Consider the following 13,751-nt stretch of genomic DNA (forward strand, 5'->3'; position numbering starts at 1 on the left):
CCCCCACCTCCACTGCTCTCTGTGATGGCAAACTCTTTTTTTCATCTGACCAACGGCTGAGGACTAATGTTCGCGTGGACGAACAAATTCCACTACTGTAAACGAATGTGTGGGTGTCATTGAAACTGCTTTTCATGCTGATTACTTCTCAGCTGTCAGAACAACATGCGCATTAGATGCCATCGACTGGTCTGCTTCTCTCTATACTGGCCTCCAGCCCTCATGCGGCACTCGCTCAGTGATCCTAGTAGAGCTTGGGCAGGACGCCTGAGTAAGCGCGCGGGTCGCCGTCGGCGCGTTTGGATTGAGCAGGACCCCCGCGCCTGAGCGGTGGCTGCCCCTTCGCGTGGTGTGTCCTCGCCACGCTCGCCGCGGTCTGTGTGGAGCGCAAGGCCGTTCACGGTCTTCACCGTCGCCTCCCCCTGCCTCCCTTCTCACGTCCTCACGCCTCAGCCCTTAAAGCCGTCCTCGTCCACAAAACCTGCCTTTTCAGTCCCCATGAGAGCGACTTCTCTGTCACGCTTCAGTGCCATCGTTCCGTCTACGTCGAAGAAGCGTTTTCCTGGTGCTCTCTCGCTCAGGCTTTGCTTACGAACATGTTTCGTTTACAGACGTAAAGTGCAGAAGTTGGTGGCAAAGAAGGCCGGTAGGAGGCAGGAAGAGGCTTCGGGGCAGGCGGCCTCACGCAGCCGGCCCAGCCCCGCGGTCCCTCGCCGCGTGTCCGCTGCCGTTGGTCTTCCTGAGACGCGAGCCCAGGGCCTCGGGTGGCCGCTGCATCTTCCGTGGGGGAAACCTCGGTGATGCGGGTCGGCGGGGGTGGGGGTGTCTCGACTCCCCATGTGTCTGAACTCAGAACCTTCTCAGACTGCTGTTCTCACACCTGTTTTGGTTTTAGTTTTGAAATTGCCATTTCTTTAGCTCCCCGTGAGCTCATCGCCCAGCTAACGACTCATTGTGGCTGGCGCGTGGCCTTTCAGTGGGAAGGGGACAAAACACTTCTGTGCCCACCGGGGGCGGGGGGTGAAGGAGAGTGACAAGCCAGCACAGCCTGGCTGTGACGGTGGCATGGGTGACGCGTGCCCATCTGGGCCGCCCAGGGGAGTCTCCTAGGGAGGTGAGGGAGGTGGGGAGGGAGCACTGAGCAGGCAGACAGCGGTCAGTGAAGGGAGCGCCCCTGATCCAGGCCTGGGCTGGGGGCGCGGCTGCAGCAGGGCACGGTGTCCTGGGGGAGCAAGAGGAAAAAGGAAGCCACTGAACCACCAGGTTTGAGGTTTCTCCTGAGTGAATTCAAAAGACAGACGCCCAGCCAGGGCCTGGCGCCCCGGTGTGGGTGTGCCTGGTGCTGGGGCCCAGGCTGGGAGGAGAGCGGGGACCTTGGGGTGATGGGGGCAGGCTGGGTGGGAGTCGGACACCGGGGCTCTGGGGAGCAAGGGGCGGTGAGCAGCAGAGCGTGGGGGTCACAGTGCTCGCCTTCCGACCATGCTTTATCCTAAACTTCAGGTCACTTACGCAGGAGGCCACATCTGTCACATCTGAGTAGAAAAATGTCGAATTTCCTGGGCGTTTGTCTTTGTGAGCTTAAGTTAGCTTTGTGTTTTAGTTGTGCTCTAGGAGATTGATCCATGCATACATGAAAACCAAATTTTGAAATACAATCTGATGATAGGTGTTGGAGATCTTGTTTTGTTCATGGCTTTTAGGTTTTCTTGGTGTGTGACAGCAAGGGGAGAGATGGGGTTCGAGAAAACTGGATTCTTTTCCGTAGAGCAAACTAGAACGTGTGTGCCTGTCCGGGAGTCCCAAGTCCCTGGAGCGTGTCTCATTTTGTAGAAATGAGTCTTGAATCACTGAGGGGAGACTTTTTCTCCTAAGCAGACCACAATGTCAATAACTGGACCCACAACCTGATAATTTATAAATATTTGGAAAGTTGTCATGGTTGAGGGAATAATTTGTCCTTTGATTTAAATCTGAGATTATATTTACATTACTAAAGATCTAAGTAAGATAGCAACCTATGTTGAGAAGTTTTAATTCAGTCGTACAGTAAACATTTATGAAAAGCGGTCGTTTCTCTTCACTGACTGACTGGGTTATGGCTCTCAATGGACCGTTTTGTGTGTGAGAATCTGGCAGAGGCTTGAGGCAGCTTCAGTGTTGATATGAAAATTCTAACATTTATGCAAAACAAAATAACAATAGAATGTGAAAGGCAACCTAAGACTGTCACAACTTGGAGATATCACCACATTCTTAAAACTTAGGTGCCGTTGGCGTCGGAACAAGGGCTGGTGACTCCGGGGGGCGGGCCGGCCTCCACCTCACAGGAGAGTGGACGGCGGGGACTCACTTAGCGGCCGCGGTCGTGCTCAGCTTTGCAAGAAGCTCAGTAAACTCGTCTGCTCCTCGTTGCAGCGCATAAAGTCCGGCAGAGATGGCAGCGGAGGTTCCCGCGGCAGGAGAGATGGGGGTGCTGGCAGCGGTGAGTGTCCCCTGTGACCTTGGAGTTGAGTGCACAGGCTTCTAGAAGCATCTCGAAACGACCCAAAAATGTCCTTCAGCTGTTTGTTGGTTGTTTGTTTTACACGCAGTAAAACCTCACTTGTTCTATTAATCTTGTGGGCCGTCAGCCTGATATGTAAATTAAGTATAAATGTTAGCAGGTTTATTTCTAAAATAACCATACCCGTTTCGCTAATTATTCCTAAACAAGCTCAGGTTGGATAAGTGACAGAGACGCCCACACTAGTGAGGTCTTGCTGCGTCATATGTTACATTTTGTTTTCAGCAAGTTCCGTGAGGATGAGCGTGGGCAGGTCTCAGGGTGCGGGCAGCCCCGACCTGCAGTGTGGAAGCCGTGCCGGGCTGGGCGTCCGCACACAGGGTTCTGGTCCCAGCCTCGATCACGACACCCATGTCTTTGGAGCGGCCACGTAAATGCTGTGGCACTTAGGTGACTTCCAAGTTCCCTGTGTCCCTGAGCTCCCTGCCTCTGACTGCCCGTATCGTCGTGACTAGAAGGTTTGTCACATGTCCCTTCCCTTCTCCATCAACAGAACCTACCCGCCTCCCCTACTTCAGGGGGTGGTAGAAGTTAAACTTAGTAGAAATTTGGTGGTTTTAAACTAATCGGAAAAACAAATGCTAATTGGGGACCTATAAACACAGCTCCATGCTCTCACACCCACTCTTAGCTCTGTCTCACAGTGTCACCCCGGTCCCCGTAACCGCCCAGCTCCATTCTGTCATGTGCGTCTGTCCAGACTCCTAGGTCAGGCCGGCCTTTCTCTCGTTCGTTCACAAACCCGTCTTGGACACGTCGTTGGCATCAAACACTGCCAAGCGCCAAGGATGTTGGGATGAGAAGAACGTAGCCCTGGTGCCCAGGAAATTAGGGTCCAGCTGGAAAGACACGCAGGTTCTGGCGCTGAGGGCCACCACTGCAGCCACGTGCATGGGCTGAGTCTCGGCTAGAAACTGCAAAGGCTTTCTAGAAGTCAGAGCTGTGCCCTGCCAGACTCGTCAGGCAGCAACAGGCACCTCTGCCACTGGTTCTGGCGGGACCGCCTGATTCTCCAGCGGGCAGCCTGCTAACCCTCAGGGTCCTGACCTGTTACCCCTTGGGTCCCAGGTGATGGAGCCCAGACCTGAGAGGCCCGGGGAAGCCCCACGGGCCTGCGTCCAGGAGCAGCATCTGACTTGTGATGGGCACAGGAGTGTCACGCTGCCCCGGCCCTCAGGCACCCCCACTTCTGCCACTGGCATCTACGGCCTGGTCTGGTACCCAGCAGAGCCCCGGGGCCTCTCGCTGTGGAGTCAGCATGTTCTGGGGTTCGGAGCAGTGCCATGGCGCATGAGTCATGCAGCATGCGGCTCATGGGGAGCAGCTCATCGCAGAGCACAGCGTTCACACCGGGACACGTGGAGGCTGCCAACGGCTTCGGGGCGAGTCGAGCACTGTGCCCAAGACGTTTGCTCACTGCTGCCCGCACACTTGGCCTTGGCTGGCTTCGGACACTGGACAGTGGAGGGGAGGGGGCGGCACGGACCGCATGCCCCAGAAGTGCTCGTAGTAACCGGGAATCAGCGGACAGCACAGAGTCCCCAGTCCCGCTGGCTGCCACCGGCTCACCCTTGCCCTCAGGGCGGGCAGCTGCGGCCTGCGCTCTTGCCCTGAGTGTGCCGACCCGGAGTCTCTGCCTTGTGTCCCCGGGGAGTGCCGGTGACTGGCTGCCGTCCCGGGGCCGGACCGCCACCCTCTCTGGGTCCCCTGCCTCCTCTGCCACCCTAAGGGCAGAGTCACCAAGCAGCCCCCATTCTGGAAAGTTCTCAGAGCCTCCCTGGGAGCTGGCAGCTGGTGAAATGTCCCACCATTGACCCTGGAGCTAACCTGACTTACTGGTGCCTCCACTTCGAAAATTGGCTCCAGAAACAGCAGGACCCTAATGAGGGCGGGCTGGTTGGCGCTCGGCCAGAGCCCGGCACCTCAGAAGCCCCAGCAAGGTCAAGGTGCTCCTCAGGTGGCCGAGGTGCCAGATCCTCTGCTGGAAGAGCTATTCAGCCTCCCCACCTGGCCTGTCCCTGACACTCCAGAACCGGGCCTCGGGATGAGACGCCAGGCCTCCTACAGCGTCAGCCGGTCGGCCTGATGTGACACCCTGGTGTGGGCGGGCCTGGCGGGCCTCCCCCAGCACCCTCTCTCCCTCTGGCCCAGCCTGTTTCCGTGGGCGCCAGCACTCGGCCCTCGTGCCCAGAGGAGCTTCTTACACACGGGAGTCCTGGACAGGAAGCTGGTCACGGAGCATCTTCCCAAGCAGCTTCACGTCCCTGCTGCTCGGCCCCGGTGCATGGCACAGGGCTGCCTTCCCCGCCGGCCCGTCCCCTGCCCTGTGCCTCCTGCCCCTGGTCTTTTGCTTTGCCCAGCAGCCGGGTCGACGTCTCAGGATCGCAGGGGACGCATCCTGCCTCCTTCCTGGTGCTCGTTCCTGGCCGCGGGGCAGGGCGGTCCCCGGCTCTGAAGTCGGAGCCAGCCACGCTGTGCTCGCTTCTCCCACGTCTCCTTCCTCCATCCATGGGGCCCCCGAGCGCCCTGCACACTCGGGGTGCACCTGCCCTCGCCAGCTCCGCTCGCTCTGGCTGGCGTCACTTAGCTCTCGCCAGGGCCCATCCGGGAATCCCCCGGGCTCCCCAGCTTGCCTCTCCCCGCGGTCCCGGCACATGCACATCTGCACTGGGACGTTGGGGCACTGGGCCCTCCGACTGGTTAGGCCCACAGTCAGGAGAAAGGGACGGTTTTCACATGCATCCAGGTGAGGCCAGCTGTCTGCTGTGTGTCAGAGGCGGGGTCTGCAGCGCAGGTTTTGAAGGCTTGCCCTGTAGGGAGCTCACATGATCACCCACTAGTTTACGTGAAATCGCTGTTTCTGAAAAATGCCTGAGGGCCCTTGAACATTGATTTCCTTTTATGGCTCAGACTGATGTCATTGCAGCCTTATTTCTGTGGCATTCTGTCCGGTAAGCCTCGGCCGCTCCCTCTTCCGTGGTCCTGGAGGGCCTGTGAGAGCAGACTGCCCAGCGCCCCCAGTCTGCCGAGGCCCGGAATTTGCATTTCTGACAAGGCCCAGCCGATGCTTCTGAACCTGGGACCACACTTTGATAGTCCAGGATTCAATGTGACACGGTGTATACAGAAAGGTTGTTGCTCCTATTGCCACCAGATTGAAATCCACACACGGTACGTGGCAGTCTGCAGTCATCCAGCCTCCCACCTCTGCCCCGGCTGTCACCTGCAGCGATGCGAACATGACACGCACAGCCCACGGAGGGGCCAGCATAGGGCCTGGCACACGCTGGGTGCTGAGGACGTGGTAGCTGCTGTTATTGCTTGATGTGGGCTGTAGTGAGAAGCAGTAGTGCTTGGTTTAGAACTTTGAATATCCATTCCCGGCTTCTCAGTGCTTTAGTTTGCTTTTATAGAATTAACTTGAACTAGTTTTGACTGCTTGATGTGCAAGTGAATTATGCTTTTACATGCAAAATTTGGGGTCAAGAATTTAGCAGCTCAGTGCCAAAACATCACCTGCGAGAAAAAGTCACGTGGCACACATGTCACAGGGAAGGGCAGCTCCTGCAGGGGTCCGCATGCGTGCAGTCCACGGGGGTCAGCGGGGCGGGGGCGCGGCCTCGCTGGCTGGCCAGGAAATGCGCAGGGCCCCTCTGCTCCTGCGTGGTCTGTCCTGCCGGGCACCTCCCCCGTGGTGCGGCGGTGGCAGTGGGACTGACTTCAGCAGCACAGCACGAAGGCTCTGTTTTAGAGTTGATTTGTTTATTTGATGCTTAATGATTCGCCAGATTTTTTAGTTTACTTTTTATTTTTATTATGTCTCGAGTGTGAACTTTTCCCCCAAAAATGTGTCTCCTAATTTTGCGCTAAAAATTATTTTGTAAAGATTGGTGGGATAACGTGGCTCAGGGGACAGAAATTCACTGTAAACCGACTTCTTGAAGAACGCGTCTTTTACAAAGTACGTTCATTGCAACCACGTTTTTTTTCTTGAAAAATCAAAATTTAATTTTGAGATTGCAGTCCGAGGTGAGCGAGTGCTTTGGCTAGCACTCCTCTGCGCAGTCACAGGCAGAGGGAACAGCCCGCGCTTAGTGCCCACTACACATGAAGGGACAGAGAGCACCGTCCAGGGAGGGGGTAGAAGTCTGCATAAGTCCTGGGTACCAAGTCAGCAGGAGGCAGCTGGCGTCAGGAGAGGGGGCCCTGCGGGCTAAGGGCGCCGTCGGGAGCCCCAGGACTGGGGTGCTGGCTTCTCACGTGTCACTGCTGTTGGCCTCGGTCCCTTGAAGCGCCCTCGTCGCCCCAGAAACCTGAAGAGTGGCCATGCTGGCCATCCTGGTGTCCATGCGCGCCGAGGCTTGTGAGCCACGGGTGGAGTTTGTTAACGGTGGGACGGTTGGAGGAAGGCAGGTGGCAGCAGCTTGTGCGTTCCTTGTCACAGAAGCTGGGGAGCTGGGGCGAGGTGAGTCCACCTGCTGGTCCAGCCCACTGACGTGCCACTTGTGTCTGGCACAGCGGTCTCTAAGCTGGGCGTTGGGCCCTTTCCAGTGAAGGCCCAGGCTGTCTCCTCAGGCCGCTGTGTCTCCCGGTGGCCATACACCTGTAATTGGCTGGACGTGGCTGGGCCTTCTAGAACTGCACATGGACACTGAATTTTGAATTTCGTGTAATTTCACGTCCTCACTGACCCCTCTGCACGTCCCCTGCTGCAGTTGCCATCAGAGCCACCTTGGCCACCCTCACCGTACCCTGCTAGCTGTTCTGCTGGGCAGTGACACAGACCAGGAGGAGGGAGTGAGTGCTGAAGTCAGCCGACAGCCGCGGCGGAGACAACGAAGAGTGAGCTCGGTCCTAGCCACGGGCCTCGGAGCGTTACGTGAGGCTCGCGTCGCCCGTGCTGACGTGCCCTGGCTTCCTTAGGTGGTAGGAGCCAGAGGGCGCGGCCATGCTGCCCCTCACGTTTCAGAAAGGGACAGGGCAAAGGAAGGTCAGCGTGCGCACAGCAAAAGGACGGGCCACTTGCCCGTCGACTTCAGGAACCCAGGAGGGAGCTGCTCAGTGGCTGATGATGAGAGGCCTGCGAAGCGCTGCCGAAGCCTGCCGTGTCCCCAGCTGTCAGCGCCTTTCCTTAGTGGCCGCGTCAGCGGGGCCGCGTCTCGTCTTGGGGCTGGATGAGAGATGGATCGTGAAACGGGTTTAGTTCAGCGAGGAGCGTTGCTGAAGCAGAGGTGTGGGAGACACTCAGGGACAGGGAGGGTTGCCGAAGGCTGCCTCTTGGATAGCACTTTCAAGCCCTGAGAAGCTGAGAGGCGGCAGCCGACAGGGTTCCTGACTTGGGGCAGTGCGGTGGCAGGGAGGCTGGGACCTACAGGACGCGTGTCTGGTCAGCCGAGTCCCGAAGTCTGAAAGGGACTGTCAGGTTTTCCCACTGAGACAGTGCCGGCGACACAGCCGTCTCGGCAGGGGACCTGCTGGAGGCGAGCTCCACTTTCCGTTCGTGTGTCTTCTATAGATACTGTCTTCGTGGTCACCATGAGAATTACACATAACGTCCTGTAGGTACAGCGATCCAAACCAACAACTTCGAATAGAAAACTCTGCTTTGTAATGTCCCTTCCCCCACTTCATGTTACCAACGTTGCAGGTTACCTTTTTGTACGTTTAATTCATTGGCATAGTTTTATAACTGTAGTTATAAAACTCTTCAGCTATTTTTATGTTTTTATCGTTTATGTTCTATGATTTACACTCCACCACGACAGTGGTACAGACTCTGTGTTTGTCCATCTACTTAGCTTTACCAGGGACCTTTATATTTTCATGTGCTTTTGTGTCGCTGTCCAGCATCCTTTTATTTCGCCTTGAGGGACTCCCTTTGGAATTCCTGCTAGGCAGGTGGTGAACGCCCTCAGCTTTTGTTTATCCAGGAAGGTCTTAACTTCATTTTTGAAGGACCATTTGGCCAGATATAGTTTTCTTGGTTGGCAGCTTTTTCTTTCAGCACTTTGAATATGCCAACCCATTGCCATCTGGCCCGTGAAGTTTCTGCTGAGAGATGTGACAACCATAAGCCAGTCCTGTATGTGCCGAGTCGCTTTCTTCTTGCTGATGTTAAGACCCTCTCCGACCTCGCACAGTTTGGTTGTAATGTGTCTTGGCGTGAGCTTCTCTGGGTCCATCCTAGTTGGAGTCCTTTGAGCTTCCTGAAGTTGGATGTTCATTTCCTTCCTCATATTTGGGAAGTTTCATTCATTATTTCTTCAGATCGTCTGTCTGTCTGTCTGTCTCTCTCATCTTCTGGGGCTCCCATAACATGTATATTGCTCTGCTTCTGGCGTCCTGTAGTCCTCTTCACTTCTCTTCACTTTGTTTTCTTTTTGTTCCTCTGACTCTAATTTCAGGTGATCTGTCTCTGAGTTCACAGAGTCTCTGTTATGTTTGATCACATCTGGTCTTGCCCCCTTCCGGGGGACTTTCAGTCACTGCACTGCCATCTTCAGCTCCAGAATTTCCGTTCAGTTCTTTCTCAGTGCTTCCGTCTCTTTGTCGACAGTCTCATTTCGTCCAGGCTCCGTTTTTCTGATTCCGTGTCCTATCCGTCTTCTAGCACACCAAGCTCGTTTAAGACCATCATTTTGGATTCTTTGTCAGATGATCCATAGCTCTCCATTTCTTTAGGGTCAACTTATGGACACTTACTTCGTTACTCTGGGTCATGTTACCCTGTTTCTTTGTGTGTCTTGTTACTTTTTGCTGTGTTTTCTTCATCTGAAAACAACAGCCACTTGCTTTGTACAAGGCAGGACCTTCGCCAGTCAGCCCCGCTGGAAGTTATGGGAGTGTCCCGGAATTTTCATGGGGTTCATCTTCTCCCTGGGTCTGTCGTGGAACTCCCCAGCTAGAGAGGTTCGATGGGTTCTTTTTCAGCATCCGTAGTGCTGCAGGTTCTCTGGCCCTGCAGCCAGCTGCTGACCCCGCTTTGTTCTCTGCAACCCCCAAGCACCCAAGAGAGGCCGGTCCCCATCAGCACTCTGAGTCAGGTGAGGCAGAAACTAGGCCCTCAGGCAGCTTCCCCCTCAAAAAAGTCATTCACCAGCTAGACACGTTCTGCCCATGGCGAGCTGTGCTGTGACGGGAACAAGCTGTGCTGGCTGCCATCTGTGGCGGGAGGCGGCATGGTGCTGCCCTGAGCCGCCAGGCCCTCCTCCTGGTTCTCTGTAGCTCAGGTGTGCCGGTTCCTCACCAGCAGCCCAGTCAGCCGAGAGAGGAACCAGCCTCTCAGGCAGCTCCCTGAAAATCCCGAATGTTCGACATGCGTTCTGCTTTCTCTTTCCCCCCCAAGGGAGAGAGCCTGCAGGTCGGGCTTTTCTCCCCATTGCGAGCTGTGGGGGAAGGGGCTTGGCTGGCGGGTAGGGACCGACAGCAGAGATGAACCGGCTTTTCTCACGTGTTCCCATGAAGCTGTTCTGGCTCTGAGCTCACCTGGGGACTGCGGCTTCCTAACTGGTTTCCGGAGCTCTCACGAAGGCTCCTGGAACTCGCTTCGTCGTTACCTCGTGTCTGTGGTGGAGCAGAGTCTCGGGCTTCCTGTCCCACGACCTTGCGACTGCAGAATGCTAAGTCTTCTGACCTCAGGAAACCTGTTCATGTCACTTGCTAATCTGATATTTTTAAAATCTTTATCATTTCAATAAGTGATGTTGAATCTTACGTTAGAATCTTACATTTAGAATTATGTGAATTACGTACTATTTGGTACCAACAAAAGAATCTGTGGCACCATTATAAAGCATATTAATGAAATTTAAATGAGTGGGTCTGTCATAAAACATTAGAACCAGAACCTGGCTGTCATGCCTACCATGTGCTTTTCCCACGTGTCTCTGCCTCCCCACACATAACCACCGTGAGTTTTATATTTTACATTTATTCTGGTTTACATTTTTCAGCTTTCTGCCTTTTCATATTCAATTTTATCATGTATGCAAACAACATTTAATTTCGCTTGTGTTTAAGCTTTCTAAAAATGGTATTCAAAAAACACTGCCATTTTCAGTGCATAGTGTTCTGGCCTGCTTCTCTTCACTTAACATGTTTCTAAGTTAAGTAAGATTGACCATTTGTACATGTTTATTTCCCATTTGTAACGTTTACTTTGAGAGTTAACGTCTTTGTACACATTGTACATTTTAGTTTTATTTCTCCAGTACAGGTAAGTTTCAGGAGTCCTTGTTACTTTCAATTCTATGATTTTAAGATTTTTAAAAGTATCGGGTTTGGATGTTCGTGTTGGTTGATAATTCAGGGAAGTCGTCTCCTGGTTCCATTTTCTGAAGCTGCTTGTTCTTCAGCGTGTCCCTAGGAAACAGTCGTTGTCGTTTGTGCAGTAACTCGTGCTGATCAGACAGAAACCCGCCAGGCTGGCAGACGCTTGTCGATGCCCAGGCACCTACCCATGAGGGTCGGCTGAAAACAATGAAGCATGGGTGCTCGCAGTGCACCCTCAGTGGTTTTTGTGATGGAGAATGTTTAAAAGTTGTGCTCGTGGCTTCTCAGCTTTCCGAGGAGGTGGTTCTCATTTCTAAGGGTTTGCTCCCTCGGAGGACTACAAGCCTGCAGGCAGGAATCACTCGTTAGGGTTCTAGGAGGCTTCGGATCTCCAAGGGAGATGTCAGTGTCTGTGTGAGAAGTGAAATAAAAGAAATTGGCCTAAAGCAGTGATTTTCAAACTTTCTTGACCACTTTCTTGGGCACTTGGAAGGACACCCATTTATACTTGTAGAGGGAAAAAATTTGACTTAATTATACCAAAAAATTATAGAGAGTTGAACAAAATAACAATAACATCAAAATTTAACAAAATGCATAGATGCATTCAGTGCATTAAACTAAGGCATTTTGTTTTCAGCAATAACAATAGGTGGGGGCGGGGGGGCGGAGAAAATGGCAGCCGTTTTTGCTAAGAACCCAGAGAGGATTCACAGTTTTGAATATGTTGGCTAACCTTGAAATGTGGGGGTTTTAAGGTCTACCCGGTTTCGATTTATTCCCGGAGGCATAATCAATAAGCTAAAATATAAAGCACACTCGGAAAAGGTGCCCTGTGCGTATCAACAGACGCCCTCACAGGAGCGAAGTGTTCACGACGGGAAAAATAACGCTGTAGGAGCCTCAAGGGGAAGAAGGGGAACCGTGGGGCCGAGGCATGGCTCTTGCAGAAAGTGTACAAGCGATTTGGGGTTGAAAACTACCACTGACGTTTCCTGCTACCGTGAGTGCTCGGCCCCGTCTGAAAACCTTCAGTGATTTTGCATTACGTCCCGCAGCAGCCATGCCACGTTCAGACACCACAGTCCTTCAGTTTTTCCTTATATTGAGCCGAATCCGTCTTCGCAGGGCAGACCGCCCCCTCTTCTGTGTGGACGTCCTCCAGACGTGTGAAGAGGCCGCGTGACCCGGGTTCCCTCCCGCCTGGGCTGAGCTCCCACGGCCTGGGCACGAGCTTGACGGTGCAGCTCCCAGCGACCTTGTCGCTCCATTGGCGCTCGCTCTGGCTGCCCCGCGCTCGGCTAGGTGACGCTCGTCCACGCGGCCTCTTACTTCTCACAAGCGAATCTGCCAGACTGAAACCAAAACTAGCACACACGTGGAAGAACACATAACAAGATGACCCATAAGGGATGTTTTCTCTGTATTAGATTCCCAGCAAGCGATTCCTTTTAAATTTCAGAAAACAAGGATTCCATCCCTCGGAAGTCGGCTCCCAAACAAAACAGCCCGCCTATTTCTTGGCAAACGAGTGTGCTTACCTGCGTGTGTAGCACTGTGTTTTCTCGGCGTGTTAAACAAACGCATTTTTATTTTTGTGTTTTCAGACAGTGGCCAGAACTACAGTGCCAGTAGTAAAGGTGAACGACTAAGCGCCAAACTCAGAGCTTTACCCGGGACAAACGAGCCTTATGAAAGTAGCAGTAACAAAGAAATAGGCAAGTGCTTCTGCCCGCTCAGTCCCCACAGGCACGGCAGGGCCGGAGAGAGCGGTGAGGTGGCAGAGATGCGTTCCTGGGCCCTGAGTTTCCTGCGCTTGGCCGGCGTCTTACGTGAGCCGCGAGAGCGTTCCTGTCCACTCTGAGCTGTTCACTGTCAACTATGAGGTGTCACATTTGCCTCGTTTCGTTTTTATAATACTCTAACGTAACAATCTGTTTTGAAACCTAGATGCCTCCTACGTGGATCCACTTGGCCCTCAAGTAGAAAGACCAAAAACTGCGGCCAAAAAAAGAATCGAAGAGGATGATTTTGCTGATGAAGAGTTAGGAGATGATTTGCTTCCAGAATAATATGCACGTTTTGTTATTTTATTGATAGAAAGAAATTGCCTTACACGATGATACTCATGTTAAACTTTGGATTAACTATACAAACTTTAATTTTGTACACTGTCGAAGCTTTAAATAAGTGTATTCTGTTCTGAGTATGGGTGTAAGTTTCCTTTTGTTTTTAATGGAATAAAAACATGCGAACCAATGCTTCAGGTGAGTGACTTCCTTACCCTTTTGAGAATAGTGACCCCAGTAAGAAATTTCGTCACATGACCTAGTACCCACACACAGTACGTGCAAGTACGTGTGAGTATTCACAGAAATGGACCCCTATTACCGGTGTGCGTGCTGATATTTTCTGTCTTTCATTTTTAAAAGTGCAATAGTGAGAACATGACGTTGTTAGGACGTATCCTTGGTGAGTCATTATTCGAGCTGAACTACTCGGAGTTTGGAAACTTTGAGTCTTGAGAAGTTTCGCCTGAGGGAGGTTGTGATCCTGTCGGCACAGTGTGCTCGGGGGCAGCACGAGTACCGTGAGAGAAGATACCAGACTGGCCCATCGTCCTCCTCTGTGGCTCCCGTGTGCCTTCATCCCAGGACAGGTTCCCACAGCGCCAAGCAGTGGCCGCTAAGACCGCGTGTCGCACGTGTGACTTAGGGCACGGGACCGAGCCCAGGATCACCTGCCTTCCTCCTCGGCAGTGTGTGTGGCTGACGGACACTGCAGAGGAATCGCATCAACGGGCAGGCAGAAGTGGCGGCTCGTCGTGAACCTTCGCCAGCAAGGCTCTTCCACCTCATCGAGCATGGTCTCCACGGAGAGCGCATCAGTGCAGGAGACGGAAAACCCGTCACGCCTT

The 13,751-nt window shown here is 53.4% G+C and overlaps 1 protein-coding gene across 3 annotated transcripts in view; it reads left to right on the forward strand.

Annotated features, from left to right (window-relative positions):
- IFT88 (intraflagellar transport 88) overlaps positions 1-13,094 on the forward strand; it is a 64,949-nt gene extending 51,855 nt beyond the window's left edge. For all 3 annotated transcript variants that reach the window (XM_015590362.2, XM_015590367.2, XM_025046960.1), the window contains 3 exons: positions 2,416-2,482; positions 12,442-12,552; positions 12,785-13,094. In XM_015590362.2, the coding sequence (XP_015445848.1) occupies positions 2,416-2,482; positions 12,442-12,552; positions 12,785-12,906 (300 nt within the window). In that variant the 3' untranslated portion in view covers positions 12,907-13,094. The remainder of the gene's footprint in view (positions 1-2,415; positions 2,483-12,441; positions 12,553-12,784) is intronic.
- The last annotated feature ends 657 nt before the right edge of the window (positions 13,095-13,751 follow it).

This window comes from Pteropus alecto, unplaced genomic scaffold (assembly GCF_000325575.1).
Source record: "Pteropus alecto unplaced genomic scaffold, ASM32557v1 scaffold80, whole genome shotgun sequence".
Taxonomy (NCBI): domain Eukaryota; kingdom Metazoa; phylum Chordata; class Mammalia; order Chiroptera; family Pteropodidae; genus Pteropus; species Pteropus alecto.